Source organism: Hemitrygon akajei, chromosome 8 (assembly GCF_048418815.1).
Source record: "Hemitrygon akajei chromosome 8, sHemAka1.3, whole genome shotgun sequence".
In the NCBI taxonomy this organism is placed as follows: domain Eukaryota; kingdom Metazoa; phylum Chordata; class Chondrichthyes; order Myliobatiformes; family Dasyatidae; genus Hemitrygon; species Hemitrygon akajei.
The window spans coordinates 162748915-162766460 of record NC_133131.1 but is presented as its reverse complement, the minus strand read 5'-3'; the positions used below and the strand labels follow the sequence as shown (position 1 = coordinate 162766460).

At 41.0% G+C, this 17546-nt stretch overlaps 1 protein-coding gene across 8 annotated transcripts in view; it reads left to right on the top strand.

The window, feature by feature from the left end:
* Positions 1-2727: 2727 nt before the first annotated feature.
* Positions 2728-17546, top strand: part of LOC140732386 (NEDD8 ultimate buster 1-like) — a 43733-nt gene continuing 28914 nt past the window's right edge. The window contains exons 1-5 of one of the 8 annotated variants that reach the window (XM_073054959.1): positions 2728-2888; positions 10020-10152; positions 13496-13654; positions 16750-16817; positions 17211-17281. In XM_073054959.1, the coding sequence (XP_072911060.1) occupies positions 10024-10152; positions 13496-13654; positions 16750-16817; positions 17211-17281 (427 nt within the window). In that variant the 5' untranslated portion in view covers positions 2728-2888; positions 10020-10023. Of the gene's footprint in view, positions 2889-3038; positions 3118-3395; positions 3638-3929; positions 4007-10003; positions 10153-13495; positions 13655-16749; positions 16818-17210; positions 17282-17546 lie in introns of those variants that run through there. The other 7 variants (XM_073054958.1, XM_073054965.1, XM_073054961.1 and 4 more) reach the window with 7 other exon arrangements.

The following is a 17546-nucleotide window of genomic DNA, read 5'->3' as shown; positions in this document are numbered from 1 at the left end:
CCCTCAGGTGCCCTTACAATGGCCCGTTGCTTGTTTTGGAACGGGAAGAAAAGACTTTTATCATAGATGAGAGGGGTAAACCTGAATGTATTTCAGTAGATTGTCTTAAACTGGCCCACCAAGACTCGGAGTGTTCTGCTACCATGCCCCTGGTGTCACAACATGGCCGTGAGTGTGTCACGGAACACACTCACGGCCATGGAACACAGGACCCGAGCTGGGCAGCTCGTCCTGACTCCAGACAGGCTCACAATGCCGGTTTCAGTGAATTCTGGGGTGGGGGGGGGGGGTCCTGTGTCGGGTAACATAATTGGGAGGAATGTACAGAATTCACAACAATCTACTCGAGTTGAGGTTTCACTTTAAGAGGCTGGTCTGACGTGATAATGTTGTTACGTAAGGATTTTTATTTCCAAAAACCTGCAGGGATGACGATGTAATTGTAGATCTCTACAGGTACAAACCAATGTTCAACATGTGCATTTACGATTTCATGGTAGAGATCAAAATACATTAAATATGAAATTATGTATACTGCGTACAACTTCAACACTTTTTGGAATACAGTTACCTTTGTACCAGAGATATCTTTGGAAGGAGCAGGCTTACTATTGTAATGTGAGTGTTATTAAAAGCAAGTTAATACTAATCGGGAAGCTGTTGTAGCAAGAGGCGGGATCCGGGGTTGGCGGGGTCTTTACTTCCGCTCTTTTCACTCCCAGTATGCATTGTATATAGTTCCTCCACTCATGCCGCACGAGATACCGGGAAGCCTCTGTATTGTAAATATCATTTGCCGTCCCAGATAAAGATGCTCTTTTGGCCATCAAGTTGTCGAGTGGTCTTTTTGTAAAGTAGAAGTTACCACACTTACCAGACAGGTACATTGCTCCAATTAATAAATGGGATCCACTCAGTATCTTCCTGAGGCTGACTTCAGAAAGGAAGCTGTAGTTATGTCACAAAGATTCCTTAGGGAGAACAAATGCTCCAAAAAAAGAGTAATTCTATATCGAAGAATGCATCTTGTGTTAGATCCAAATCAAATGTTATCAAGAGAAACTATTATTATGGGATTATGATCAATAATCAATAATGCTAATGCTGGATTTAACGTCAGTGAGATTAGTATACAGAATGCACTGGCAACTGCAGCATCGGCTTGTGGGACATGCCACTCAGAGACGTGGGCTCTATCGGAAGATATTTATTTATTTTTGCGTTTACTGTATGTTTGCTTGCTATCTTGAACGTGCGGTGTATGTTTTGCATCCTGGCCCTGGAGCAGCGCCGTTTCATTCAGCTGTATTCATGTATGGTAATTAAACTTGAATTTGATTTGATAACCTATCTGACAGGAATACACAGATCTATCTATAATGTAGAATATTAATATTTATAATTAATATTCATCCCTGAAGATGGCAGAGTTTGTCATCGAAACATTGGTTATAATCAATACGTACAGCCAGCTGGAAGCCAGAGAAGAGCTTAATCATTATATACACAAGAAAAGCACTAGATCATTTTATATTAATATTTTATTAATTGTGATATTTATATTTGTCGGGTTCAGATTAATGCAGTACTGTGGAAAAGTCTTAGGCACATACAGTATATATAGCTAGAGAGTGAGTTTGTAAATCTGGCGGGAGCAAAGGATGTTGGGAACAGTGAGAGTGGAACATTAAGGGAGGAAAGGTGTGGGAAGGGTGGCAGAGGAATTCCTGGGTGGAGGGGTGCTACAGATGCAGACACACCCAGCCCTGAGACACCAGGCAAGGTCATTTTATTCCAAACAATTGGTTTATTAATCATTACAGACTATCTCTCTGGTGCTTCCCTCCCCTCTCCCTACCCCCTTCCCACTCTCAGTCCACAATAGCCACCCATATCAAAATCAGATTTATCATCATTTACAAGTTATGATGTGGGTTTTTTTTTTGCTGCAACAGCAGCAGTACAATGCAATACATAAATATACTACAGTACTCTGTCTTAGGCACCCTAGCTAGAAATATGTAATTATATATTTCAATAAGGTACAGTCCAAAATAAGAACAAACTACTGCAGATTCTGGAAATGAAGCAAAAGTAAAAATAAGGAGAAACATGCATAAAGTGCTAGAACTCAGCAGGTCAGGCAGCATCTATGGAGGAAAATAAACAGTCAATGTTTGGTCCTGAGTCCCTTCATCAGGACTACTCGCTGACAGGTGCCCTGGATGAAGGGGAAGGTGGGGAATGAAGGAAAACAACAAACAAGAGAAAATCTGCAGATGCTGGAAATCCAAGGCAACACACAACATGTTGGAGGAGCTCAGCAGGTCAGGCAGCATCTCTAGAAAGGACTAAACAGTCGACTTTTCGAGCCAAGACCCTTCCCTCCCCTCTCCTTCCTAGTCTGGCTTCTTTCCCCTCCCTTTCCAGTCTTGATGAAGGGTCTCGGTCCATAGACGCTGACGGATCTGCTGAGTTCCTCCAGCACTCTGTGTGTGTTGCCAATGAAGAAGGAAGCTGGGAGTGTTAAGTCGAAGAGGTAAGGGACTAAAGCAGACAGAATCTATTTCGGGAGGACAGAGGGCTGGTGGAAGAGGGCGGGTCAATAACCTGAGAATGGGCGGGGCCAGATGCTGGGATTGGTCGGGTAAAGACCGGCAATGGGCGGGATCGGCGGAGGGGGCGTGGCCATGAAGCCGCTCGCGGCCCTTACCGTTCAAACGCGTCCATGACGCAATGACGGCTCTGACCGCAGGATTTCAGCGTCCGCTCCAAGCATCGCGAATTTACGTCACGTCGGCCTGTCCGGCTTCCGTATTTTGGTCACGTGTGTGGTCAGAGCAACGGTGAGATAGCGTCTTGAGGCCTTTCTGCTGCGGCGTGAGCAGGTAACACGATTTGGGCCTTCGTCCCTGAAATGGGAAGTCTTTTTTAAAGTTACAGAGCGCTGTCCGGTACGGGCTGCCGGGCATAGTCTTAGCCCCGCCCCGCCCCGGCTGGTGGTGGTGGAGGAGGAGGAGGAGGGGCAGAGGGGGGCGGAACGTTTAGGACCGGGTAGGAACGGGCTACTGTATCGCATTTCAGTGCTAGCCTTCAGCTCCACCGGTGACGACTGAGGTAAAGAGACCTAAATCCACTTTGTCAGAAACTCAGTTGGTGGGGCAGATGCTGGAATTGATAGAAAATGCTGATGGAACTCAGCAAGCCAGGGTTAGGTAGCATCTGTCGATGGGAGCAAACAGTCGACGTTTCCAGGCTTGACCCAACTTCAGGAATGGAACAGAAGCCAGAATAGGAAGGAAAGAAGTACAAGGTGATGTCAGAGGGGAGGTCGGGGAGCGGGGAGCTGATAGGTGGAAGACGTAAAGAGCGAAATAAAAAAATCATACGAGACAGCATTGGACCTTGATGCAAAGGGAAGGAGGAGGAGGACCAGAGAGAGGTGATAGGCAGGCTCGAGGAGGAGTGAGAGGGTAACCAGAATGGGAAAGGAGACAGTAATTACCGGAAATTATAGATATTAGGCATCTCCTGTGTGGGAGATCAGCTGGTTGGGCAACTCCTACGAAAAAAGAAACAGTTATTATCTCAAGTTAACCTCCCCTCATCAGGATCCACCTGTTGAAGTGTGTTCGCTGTGAGTACATACATGATCAAAGTTTGTCTTACAGCGGTATGCCTTTTGGTTTCTGTTACTGGTATAGGATATGAACGGAGATTTCCTCCTTTTTGTCTGAGCGACTGTTTCATTTTAGTCTAGAAATAGCGATTCAAGGGAGTTTCCTAATTGAGTACAATATTGTTCCTGGAATTCAAGTTAACTTTAGATGAAATAACCTGGCATTGTAACGTAACATTGCCAGTTTGACCACTCTAAACTGGCTTCAACCTGCAATATTTTGCCCCCTTCAGGTAGGTAATCAAAAGGGAAGAGGAATGTGTAGGAGTGTATTTCCGTCGTTGACTGTTTTGTGTGGATTGTGTTATCAAACATCTAAAGTATGAGGTTAGTTTACTGAGCCGCCTGTTTAGTTGTTTCAGTTTTGAGTTTCACTTTTGAGTTTGCCAGCCTGTATATTTGCCTTGCTAACTGAAACAGGAGATATCTTTATTGTTTTTTTTTCATAGACATATACCACAGAAACAGACCCTCCTGCCCAGTGAAATCAAATCCCCATTTACACTAACCCCGTTTTATTCTCCGCTAATTCCATGAACTCTTTCTCAGTATCGTGCCCAACACCTTGATTCTACCACCCACCTATGCACCTAGGCAATTTGCAGTGATGAATTAGCCTTGCAATTCACTTATCTTTAGGATGCAGACAGAGAAACAGGCTCTTTACCCCAAGTTGCCTTGCTGAGTTAGTCCTATTTGCCTGCATTTGGCCTCTATCCATATAAACTATTCCTATTTCTTTTCCTATTCATGTAACTGTAATACCCCTTTAAACGTCACATTTGTGCCCACCTCCATCACTTCTCTGACAACTCATTCCACATACTCATTATCCTCTTGTGGAAAATAAAGTTGCCCCTCGGGTCCCTTTTTAAATCTTTCACCTCTGACATTAAATTTAGCCCTCTACTTTTGAACTCTCCTACCCCGAGGAAAAGACTTTGGCTCTTCACCTTATCTGTGCCCTCATGGTTTTATAAACTACCATATGGTCAGCCTCAGTGTCACACATCAGGGAAACGCATCCAAGTGAATCTAATGTTAGTCTCCTCATGAGACCTGGTTACATAACTCTCAAATATAATTTGCATCTCCTCCAATTTAATAACATCCTTTTTAGCAGGGGAGCCAGATCTGCTCTAAATGTGTGCTTATCAAAGTCTTGTACATCTGTAACACGACATCCCAGCTCCTTTACTCATACCCTGACTGATGAAGGCAAGTGTCCATCTGTCTTTTGTTTTAATTATAGGTACTTAGCAACTCAGCATCTCGGGGTTGGGTGGGGGGGGGGGGGGGTTCTGTGGAATCACTAGCTTCCATGTGAAGGATTTTTACATATGCACCCTCACTTACAGGCACCTTATTTGGAAACTGCGACTGCTGTTCTATACATGGCTTGTATCTATGTCAAGTCCTGTACAAATATTATACACTTGAATGAAGAAGAATAGCCCTTAACTCGGCAGCGGAGTTATCGGGGCACCATCTTTTGACGGTGTTTCCATGGCATGCTATTCTTGTTTTTACGAGGCCAAGTTGCTAGCTCGACACTCAACTTGTCTTGGATTCGAACTCAGGAACCTTCGCTCCGGAGTCCGGCGCTGATATTATTGCGCCACCAAGGAGGACATTCATTTGAATGAGATTGAATTAAAAAAGACATTTTAGCTGAAAACATCTTGGAGGTGTTAGTAATGATCTTTCAAGAACCACTAGATTCTGGAATGGTTCCAGAAGACTGAAAAATTGCAAATGCCACTCCACTCTTCCAGAAGGCAGGGAGGCAGAAGAAAGGAAACTATAGGCCAGTTAGTCTGACGTCAGTGGTTAGGAAGATGTTGGAGTCGATTGTTAAGGATGTGGTTTTAGGGTACTTTGAATTGGTTGGTGTTGAGTACTTGGATTTTCAGAATACCTTTGACAAGGTGCCACACATGAGGCTGCCTAACAAGCTATGAGCCCGTGGTATTAGAGGAAAGATTCTAGCATGGATAAAGCAGTGGCTGATTGGAAGAAGGCAAAGAGTGGGAACAAAGGGAGCCTTTTCTGGCTGGTTGCCGGTGACTAGTGGTGTTCTACAGAGGTCTGTGATGGGACTGAATCATTTTATGTTATATGACAAAATTGATGGCTTTGTTGCAAAGTTTGCAGGTGATAAAGAGATAGGTGGAGGGGCAGGTAGTTTTGAGGAAGTAGATAAGCTACAGAAGGACTTAGGCAGATTCGGAGAATGGACAATGAAACGGCAGATGGAATACAGTGTCAGGTAGTGTATGGTCATGCACTTGGGTAGAACAAATTAAAGGGTTGACTGTTTTCTAAATGGAGAGAAAATGAAAAAAAACTGAGGTGCAGAGGGTTTTCATAAAGGTTAATTTGCAGGTTGAGTCTGTGGTGAGGAAGGCAAATGCGATGTTAGCATTCATTTCAAGAGGACTAGAATATAAAAGCAAAGATGTAACGATGAAACTTTATAAAGCACTGGTGAGGCCTCACTTGAGAGTATTGGGAACAGGTTTGGGACCCTTATCTTAGAAAGGATTGCTGAAACAGGAGAGAGTTCAAAGGAGGTTCATAAAAATGATTCCAGGATTGACTGGCTTGTCGTATGAAGAGAGTTTGATGGTGCTGGGCCTGTATTCACAGGAATTCAGAATAATGAGGGGTGTCCTTATTGAAACCTATCAAATGGTGAAAGGCCTTGACAGAGTGGATGTGGTGAGGATGTTTCCTATGGTGGACCACAAGGCACAGCCTCAGAATAGAGAGGCGTCCTTTTAGAACAGAGATGAGGAATTTCTTTTGCAGGAGAGTGGTGAATCTGTGGAATTCTTTGCCACAGGCAGCTGTGGAGACCAAGTTTTTATGTATATTTAAGACAGAGGTTGATAGATTCTTTATTGGTCAAGCCATGAAGGGATGTAGGGTTAAGGCAGGAGATTGGGGCTGAGAAGAAGATTAGATCAGCCATGATAAAATGGCAGAGCAGACTTAATGGGCCAAATGGGATAATTCTGCTCCTATATCTTCTGGTCCTGTATTAATGGAATTAAGAAGAATGGTGTTAGTACAAGAAAGTACTGAAGAAAAAGGTCAGGCATCTTGAAAAGCCAGAACAGGTACGAAGTCATCTGCAGTTTTGATTTCTTTTATATTATCAACTTGCGCCCCTCATGCCCCCCTCCCTTTACATCAGCGATGCAGCAATGGAAACTGTGAGCGGTTTCAAACTCTTAGTGCATATCACACAGAACCTCTCATGGTCCTAGAACACATTCTACACTGTCAAGGAACCCTACCAATGACTCTACTTTCTGAGGAGGCTAAAGAGAGCTGGACTTCACTCATTTATACATCACTCTACAGATGCACAGTAGAGAGCTTGCTGCCCTGTAGGGAATCTACAGTGTGGTATTCAGGAAGGCTCTACAACAGTCAAAACTGCCCAATACATCATTGGTACCAGCCTGCCCACCATCAATGACATGTATACAGAAAGATGCTGGAAAAGGGCCAGTCTCATCATGAAGGAACCTACCCACCCTGCTCACGGACTGTTTGTCCCACTCCCATCAAGGAGGAGGCTTTGTAGCATCTGCACAGGACCAGCTGACTCAAAAACAGTTAACCTTACCCAAGTGGCAAGGCCAATCAACACCTCCACCCACTAACTTCACCACTACTTTATTTTCTCTCAGTCACCTATATACAGCTTAGTGTCATTTTTTTAAATTGTTTTTAGTATTGGTATTGTGTTCTTTCACTTTGGTGTTTTTTGTGCTGCGTCAGAGCCATTTTGTTCTCCTTGTACTTGTGCACAGGAAATGACATTAAGCGTTCTTGAATCTTGGTGAGGTTGTTTTCTCCAGAGTTGTGAGCTTGATGATTTTATTGATATGTAAGCTATTAAGAAAGAAACTTTCCACTAAAGTGTCCACTGGTTGTTTTTCTTTTCTAAATCTAATTAACTTTACAATAAATATTAGCAATAATACCCAAAATGGAAACTACCATGAGTGTGGAAATTTTCTGGAACATGTGATGGTGGGAGTTGGATCGTGCAGTGAACATTTGGAAAACCCCAGCTATATAGTAATTTTGTAAATTGATCTTTGTCCTCTTTGTCTCTATACTTATTAACCATAAGCATAAACACTGGGTTGTGGTTAAGCAATACCTGAGTTTTTAAAATTTCTTCTTTCACTTTTCATATTCCTCTTTTCTACATTTTCACCCCACCTTCTCTGTGTGATCTCTGCATTCCTGCAGTTGTGGCCTCCTGTTCATCCCAGAATGTAATCTCTCCACCACTGGCAGCTCTGGGTACCGGACTTTGAGGCGAGTGGTCCCAGGTTCAAATCCAGCTGGCTCCTTGCACACCTTCCATCCACGCTGAGTTGAGTGTTGAGCTAGCAACTCAGCCTCATCAAAAAAAATAGACAAAAATGCTAAAGAACAGCAAGGTTGCTGCCTGATGTGCCACAAGCCACGGAAAGGAACAAACAACACTGGAGCTCTACCAGGCAGCCAAAGCTGAGGCATATTTTGCCAAACTCATTTTCCCCTGTACATCTCCTCATCTAAAATATTTCTTAACATTGATATCAAACACATGGAGACAGTAAGACGAGTGACTAAATGCATGAACCAAACTTTTGTATACAAAAGATACAAACTTATGTATCTTTGGTCCATGCATTTATGTTTGCAACTACCGTAGTTTAATTGCTGGCTTTGAAAGATTTTTTGTGATGTCAGTTGCATTTAGATTAAAAATGGCATATTTAGAGACAGAAGTGATTGTAGTTGTTTCCGAGGGGTTTTATTTGTACTGGGTTGTATAGTTGCTCACAATATGGCAGCTGCATGTTTCTCGGGTATCTTTTAAGAATACTTGATCCGCTCCATAGCATGGTGTTGACATGGTAATTTATAAACTGGAACCCAGAATCTGTCAATCTAATTTTAATTTAATGTTAACCAGTCATTACATGGGTTTTCAATGCATTTAACGAGTAAAGTGGAAAGAAATGTATTCATCATTGCTACTTGAAATAGCCAGAGATCTGTGTAGATAGGTAGATAGATAGATACTTTATTCATCCCCATGGGGAAATTCAACTTTTTTCCAATGTCCCATACACTTGTTGTAGCAAAACTAATTACATACAATACCTAACTCAGTAAAAAATATGATATGCATCTAAATCACTATCTCAAAAAGCATTAATAATAGCTTTTAAAAAGTTCTTAAGTCCTGGCGGTAGAATTGTAAAGCCTAATGGCATTGGGGAGTATTGACCTCTTCATCCTGTCTGAGGAGCATTGCATCGATAGTAACCTGTCGCTGAAACTGCTTCTCTGTCTCTGGATGGTGCTATGTAGAGGATGTTCAGAGTTATCCATAATTGACCGTAACCTACTCAGCGCCCTTCGCTCAGCTACCGATGTTAAACTCTCCATTACTTTGCCCACGACAGAGCCCGCCTTCCTTACCAGCTTATTAAGACGTGAGGCGTCCCTCTTCTTAATGCTTCCTCCCCAACACGCCACCACAAAGAAGAGGGCGCTCTCCACAACTGACCTATAGAACATCTTCAGCATCTCACTACAGACATTGAATGACGCCAACCTTCTTAGGAAGTACAGTCGACTCTGTGCCTTCCTGCACAAGGCATCTGTGTTGGCAGTCCAGTAATGACTGTATGGACAACCAAAGTGATCAAAAACATAATACTGAAATCCTCAGCATAAATTTCATAAACCCAGAGATATCTCTTTTGAAATGTGTAGCATTTTGTATTGATGAGGATAATTTGGAACATTGTCACTTTAGCCAGTTAATTTGCTGTACTTTCACAGTTCCAATTTACATGGTTAAGTTTTCAGAGTGGAAACGTGGAATGCTTATGTAGTGATATAAGATCTTTGTGTAGATAAGCATTCTAACTGGTTGCATCCCAGAATAAATTAATTCAATAACCTTTTTTCATCTGTTTAGACATTATATACGCAGGGATGTTAATAAACCATCAGACAGTGTTTTCACCTTAATGGTTTTCTCTATCATTCTTAATGTATGGCAACTGCAGATTGCACAATTATAGTTAGATTGGTATTTAGGTGTTCATTTATCATTGTTTGTAACTAGTTTAATTGCTGGCTTTGTGAAAGAATTTTTGTGATGTCAGTTGTATTTAGAGTAAAATAGGATTAAAATTGGTAGATTATTCTACCTTTTGGCCTCTTTTCTCCAACATTTATTTTGGGGCTTTTATTAGTAAGTATTGGTTATCAAATTGCATTATATTTTTCTGTAAGTTTGTGTTTCATCCAGAAGCATGACGACTGACGGCCCACCAGAGAATGTGGTCCAGGACCAAGTTAGATCACTGCTGGAGAATGAAAAGATCAAACTCTGGGAGCCTCCGTACACAACCGAAAATAAAGATGCTGCACCAGAGCTGAAAGTATGGCGCAAGATAACTCAATAGCATTTGAGGCAATTGTCTTTTTTTTGATGTATCCAGGGCTGGGCTCAACTGCCAGCATTTATTATGTATCCCCAATTGCACTTGAAGGTGGTGGCAATTCCACTTCAGAAATTGTTTAATCCTTCTGGTAAAGGTATTCCCAAAGAATTGTTAAAGCAGGGAAATGAGACGTGACATGACAAAGCTGTACAAGATGATAAGGGGCATAGATTGAGTGGATAGCCAGAGGCAGTTTCCCAGGGTGGAAATGGCTAATACAATGGGGCATAATTTAAGGTGATTGGAGGAAAGTAAAGGGGGATGTCAGAGGTAATGTTATTCATATATTTATTTTTACCATGAATGGTGGACACACAGATTGCCCTGCCAGGGATAGTGGTAGAGACAGATACATTAGGGCCACTTGAGAAACTCTTAGATAGGTACATGGATAATAGAAGAATGGAGGGTTATGTCAGAGGCGAAGGGTTAAATTGATTTTGGAATGGATGAAAATGTCAGCATAACAATGTAGGCTGAAGACTGTGTAACAGAATTCTAGGTTCATGATATAGAATTTAGACTGAGCAATAATGCTGGAAAAGGAGTATATTTCCAAATCAGGGTGGTACATGCTTTCAAAGGAAACCAACAGGTAGTGGTGTTCATATGACTCTGCTGTCCTCTTGGGCTGTGATGTCAGAGGTTGGAGAGGTACTGTTGGAGTAACTGCAATACACCTGTAGCCATGGTGCTCGTGTTGAAGGGAATGCAGGGTGGTGAGAGAGGTTCTTGATTATCAGTGTCAAAGGTTAAAGGGAGAAGGCAGGAGAATGGGGTTAAGAGGGCTAGTAAATCGGCCATGATCAGACTCAATGAGCCAACTGGCTTAATTCTGCTCCTACGTCTTATGGTCGAATTAAGTATTTATTCCTGGATAGTGTTGAACTTTGCTCCTTGCAAGTCTGTTGAGTACATAAGGTAGATGAACGTGCTGCTGAGTTGCAGATTGGCAGATATGATGTTGTAGGCATCACTGAAACATGGCTGAAAGATTATAGCTGTGTACTTAATGTCCAAGGTTACACATTGTATCAGAAGAATAGGCAGGAAGGCAGAGGGGCGGTATTGCTCTGTTGGTAAAAAATGAAATCAAATCATTAGAAGGAGGTGACATAAGGTCAGAAGGTGTTGAATCGTGGATACAGCTAAGGAACTGCAAGAGTAAAAAGATCCTGATGGGAATTGTATACAGACCCCCAAACAGTAATAAGGATGTGGTCTACAAATTACAATGGGAGCTAGAAAATGCATACCAGAAAGGCAATGTTACAATAGTCACGAGGACTTCAGTATGCAGGTAGATTGAGAAAATCAGGTTGGTGATGGATTTCAGGAGGGGGAGTTTCTAGAATGCCTACGAGTTGGCTTTTTAGAGCAGTTTGTGGTTGAGCCCCACTAGGGGATCAGCTATTCTGGATTGGGTGTTGTGTATGAACCGGAATTGATTAGAGAGCTTAAGGGGAAAGAATCAGAATCAAATTTATTCTCACTGGTGTCTGTCATGAAATTTGTTAACTTAGCAGCAATAGTTCAATGCAATACATAATATAGAAGAAAAAAATAAAATAATAATAAGTAAGTAAAGCGGTCATAATATGATTGAATTCACCCTAAAATTTGAGAAGAAGCTTAAGTCAAATGTGTCAGTGGAGTAAATGAAATTACAGGAGGCGTGAGAGGAGTTGGCCAGAATTGATCGAAAATGTACACTGGCAGGGATGACAGCAGAGCAGCAATGGCTTTAATTTCTGGAGGCAATTCAGAAGGTACTGCACATCCAAGAGAGGAAGAAGTATTCTAAAGGAATGATGACACAACCGTGGCTAACAAGAAAAGTCAAAGCCACCAGAAAAGCCAAAAAGAGTGTATAATAGAGCAAAATTTAATGGGATTTTAGAGGATTGGGAAGCTTTTAAAAACCAATAGAAGGCAACTGAAAAAGTCATTAAGAAAGTAAAGATGGAAGATGAAAGTAGGCTAGCCAATGATATTAAAGAGATACCAGAAGTTTCTTCAGATAGTTAGTGGAAAAGAAAGGCGAGAGTAGATATTGGGTTGCTGGAAAACTATGCTGGAGAGGTTGTAACGGGGGACAATGAAATAGTGGACAAACTGAATAAGTATTTTGCATCAGTTCATTGTGGAGACACTAATAGTGTGTTGGAAGTTCCAGATGTTGGGGGCATGAAGTGTGTGGAGTTACCATGGCTAGTGAAAAGGGTGTTGGGAAGCTAAACGCTTTGAAGTTAGATAAGTCACCTGGACCAGATGGTGTGTACACAGTTCTGAATGAGGTGGCTGAAGAGATTGTGGAGGCATTTGTAATGATCTTTCAAGAATCACTAGATTCTGGAATGGTTTTAGAAGACTGGAAAATTGTAAATGGCACTTTACTCTTCAAGAAAGTAGAGAAGCAGAAGAAAGCAAACTATAGGCCAGTTAGTCTGATCTCAGTGGTTAGGAAGATGTTGGAGTCTTAATATTAAGGATGAGACCTCAGGGTACTTGAAGGCACATGATAAAATGGGCTATAGTCTGCATGGTTTCCTCAAGGGAAAATTTTGCTTCACAAATCTGTTGGAATTCTTTGAAGAAATAACAAGCAAGATAGACAAGGGGGAATCAGTTGATGTTGTGTACTTGGATTTTCAGAAGGCCTTTGACAAGGTGCCACACATGAGGCTGCTTAACAAGCTACGAGCCCATGGTATTACAGGGAAGATCCTAGTAGATAAAGCAGTGGCTGATTGGCAGAAGGCAAAGAGTGGGAATAAAGGGACCTTTTTCTGGCTGACCGCCAGTAACTAGTGGTGTCCCACAGGGATCTGTATTGAGACCGATTCTTTTTAAGTTGTATGAAAATCATATGGATGATGGAATTGATGGTTTTGTTGCAAAGTTTACATCTATCTGCTGGACTGTTGTAGCATTTTTTTTTTAAAAAACAGTTTTAGTAATGGTGTATTTAAAATAGGTGCTAGTTTTTTTATTGCAGAGTGTAAATATAATTTAAATTACAATGCCTAAAATTATAGTGCAAGTATCTTCAAGAAAAACATTCAATTGAAAATTAGTTAGTACTTAGAAGAATGGATAAAAGCTAGGTCACAGGTTACTTGAGTATTTCATCAGATAAAGGATGGATATGGCAGAAAAATGCTTGTGTGCTGTGATTGGCCCAACTTTGTATATTTGTGATTAAGTTTTGATGTGAACAATTACAGAGAATAAAAAGTACTTTAAAACTGATCTCTGCATTTTTCTTTTCCCCAATAAGGTTTTGGCTGAGAAATATGCTTTGCAGTTGTGCATCGACATTAGGAATGTGGAAAGTATCCTTGAAGGTTTGCGATGCAATGCACTGCAAGGCTTGAGTGCAAAAAAGACATTCGAAGACACTGGACTCGCAACAATACGCATTAATTACACTAGTAATGTAAGCAGCTCATAATTCTTCCCTAATTGAATGATATTAGTGAAATTTGACCTGAAGAATATTTTATTGTCTGATTGTTCAGACCACGTACTAAATTCTAGGTCAAGAATGTTTGCCAAATTAGTGCCCTTTTATGAAAACAATATTTTGAAAATTGACTATTACCCTTTTATTAAATTGAATCTGTGGCAGTAAGACTATTAATATGGGCATATTTCAAACAACATTCATCAGGCATTCACAGGCTTTTTCCACTGAGGTTGGGTGAGACTAAAAGCAAAGGTTGTGGGTGAAAGGGGAACTTGAGAGGGGAGCTTCTTCAGAGGGTGATGAGAGTGGAATGAGCTGCCATGGGCTCTATGTCTAAAAATAAACTGTTTTAATATGGCTGCTATTAGTTTGCAAAATATTAAGAAATGTAACAAAACCGTGGATGTCTAAGTTCATGGTGAACTGTTGTAAGATTTTTCACTTTTTAAAAGGAGTTGACAGTACACCTATTTGTGTCATTATGTAAGTATATTTGTATAAGTCAAGTATCTCACTCTTGGTTTACAAGAGTTGTGCTAAAATACCTTAATTTTATTTGAGATATGGCTGAAGCCAGCATTTATTGGCTGTTCCCAATTGCCTTTGAAGAGGTGATAATAAATTAGTGTTAAACTATGCTGACTTTCTGATGAAAGTAGTCATAGTGATACAGGGTGGAGAGTTCAAGGATTTAACCCCAATGATGGTAAAGTTCAAAGTAAATTTATTATTAAAGAACATGTATCACCATATACAACCCTGAGGATTCATTTTCTTGTGGGCAATCAGAGTAAATACAAGATTAACAGTAGAATCAACGAAAGGCCACACCCAACAGGACGGACAAACAATCGATGTGTAAAGGACAATAATTATGCAAATACAAAGAGATAACAAATGAATAATGATAATAGAACATACACAGAACACTGCAGCACAGGAACAGGCCATTTGGCCCACAGTGTTGTGCTGAACCAGCTAAAAAGCAAATCAAAAACACCCAAACACTAATCCCTCCTACCTACACCACGTCCATATCCCTCCATCTTCCTTACATCCATGTGCCCATCCAAATGTCTCCTAAAAGCCTCCAATGTATTTGCTTCTACTGCCATACCAGGCAGCCCATTCCAGGCATCCACCATTTTGAGTTGTTAAAAAAAACAACTTGCCCATCACATCCTCCTTGAACCTTTCTCCTCTCACCTTCAATACATGCGCTCTGATATTAGACATTTCAACCATCTTTATCTACTCTATGGCTCTCAGAACTCTGCTCAGCCTCTGCCATTCCAGATTCTCATGATGGCTCATGCCGTCTGAACCAGACAGCATCCAGGTAAACCTCTTCTGCACCCTCTCCAGAACCTTAACATCCTTCCTATAGTGGGACAACCAGAACTGTATGTAATACTCCAGGTGAGGCCTAACCAGAGTTGGTTGATAAATAAGGAATAAACATCATGAACATAAGATGACGAGTTTTTGAAAGTAGGTTGTGGGAACGGTTCAGTGATGCGGGAGGGCAGTTGAGTGAATTTATTCTCTGATTCAAGAGCCTAAAGGGTAAGGGGTAATAACTGCTCCCGAACCTGCTGATGAGAGTCCTGTGCCTCCTGTATATTCTTCCCAATGGCAGGAGCGAGAAGAGAGCAAGGCCTGTGTGATGAGGGTCCTTGATGGAAAACAATATTTCCAAGTAGGATAGTGTGCATTTAGAGTGTGATGTTATGCTGCCATGTCCTCACATGGTCCATTTTGTAGATGGCATGTAATGTTTAGGAATGTCTCAGCCTTGTTATACAGGACAGAAACAGGCCTTTTAATTAATCAAATACGCACAATCTCCCCACGTTTCCATCAACTCTTCCCACATTTCACCACTCATCTACACACCAGGTAACTCACAGTGGAAAGGGAGATCACATTCATTCATTGGAATGAGAGATGTTTCCTATGGCAGGAGAGTCTAGGACCAGAGGGGACAACCTCAGAATAGAGGGGCGGCCTTTCAGAATGGAGATGAGGAGGAATTTGTTTTGCTAGAGTGTGGTGAATCTGTGGAATATATCTATATGTCTTGATTGGTCAGGACATGAAGGGGTTATGGGGCTGAGAGGGAAAATGGATCGGTTATGATGAAAGGCAGACTTGATGGGCCAAAAAGCCTAATTCTACTCCTATATCTTATGGTCTTCTGGTGTACAGTAAATGGACCATGGAATTGCCACCACTACAAGTTGTAATTCTATGCAAGGCATTCCTCTATTTAAATTTTTATTTTATTTAGTGGATACAATACAATAACAGATCCTTCCAACCCAATGATCCCATGTCACCTAATTACACCCTTGTGACTAATTAACCTGCTAACCTTTGGATGAAAATGGAGCACCGGGAGGAAACCCATGTTATCATGAGGAGAATGTATCAAGTCCCTTGAGACAGCAGTGGAACTGAACCCAGGTTGTTGCTTGTTACACTACTATGCTACCCCAAACCTCTGTGCTGTTGTGTCACCCACAGTGCACAGTACTGGTAATAGTAACTTCAAATATATTGTATTTGATTAAGCCAACGAGAGCCTTGAAGCAAGTCACCTGACTCTAGGGTATTATCAAATGATGTTTACTTGAAGACCATTTTCTGTCTTTTTGTGAAGACATAGTCTTTTATTTCTTCATTGGTTGTAAATACATTAGCATGACCTTGTTGTTTGTGGACATTATATGTAATTTCTTTGCAGAATTATTTCACTTGTAATCCAGTTGACATCAGAATGTGTGGTGACACTTGTGGGCTGCCCCCAGTGTACCCTCAGTTGCTGTTGGTTGATAATACAAATGATGCTATTCACTATGTACGTGTGGCAAATAAACTCGAAACTAATCCAGAACAGGTTGAGAGGAGATAATCAGCCAGTCTTGTAAACTCATTCACAAGCATTTTAAGATGTTGCCAGTTTCCTTCCAAACTAATTGTGGTCTGTTTCTTAGAAAATAATCAGTGGTTGCAATATGCCTTTAATTTTAAAAAAATAAGTGGGCTGTTTTTTAATATTGCAGGGAAAGCGAAAGGAAAAAACAAAGCTGACAACCAAACTGAATATTTCAGCAGCTGATCTAAGAGCTGAGTATGTTTTTCATTTGTGTAGTCTTCCATTGAGAACGTTAATTTCAATCTTTATCTTAAAAATGTAATATGAATAATCATCCTCATAGCCATTGCTAACAAGGTTAACATTTACTAGCTGTTATTAATACTAGTGTTACACTTCACGATTCAATAAATCCATTACGATGGATGCGGGCTTTTGAGATTTTTGAGATACAAGCCATTATCCTAACGATACCAAACTAACTCAGGTATTTTATATGCCCAGTTTGTACACTCCTGATACCAGCCTGTAATTCCTCACTCTGGCATTAGGAGTAGAGAACTATCTTGCATTTGAAAAATATATTTTATTCCTGTATACTGGTCATAAGAAAAATCTTCATGATTGCATTTTTTCCTTTTTGTATAGAATTGCAAAATTAACAGAAATGAATGAAGGACATTTAAAACTTATCATGAACTCTAAAGTTCTTAAAATGGGTAAGTAGATGACCATAGTAATATTATTGCTCTGCTCCAGCAGGGGTAGCAACCCTATGGTATGCTAATGTATGTAACTGTCCAGGATTTGGGTACATGCTCTGAAATGCATTTGCCCCACTGTTATGTCATTGGATCCTTGCAGCCAAAGATAATGACCATGATTAGAACTAAGGAACAGTGGAAAAAATTGTTGGCACGCAGCATGCAGTGCTGCCCCTCGATTCTTTAAACTCCACGCATAATTAAAAAGACATATAATTAT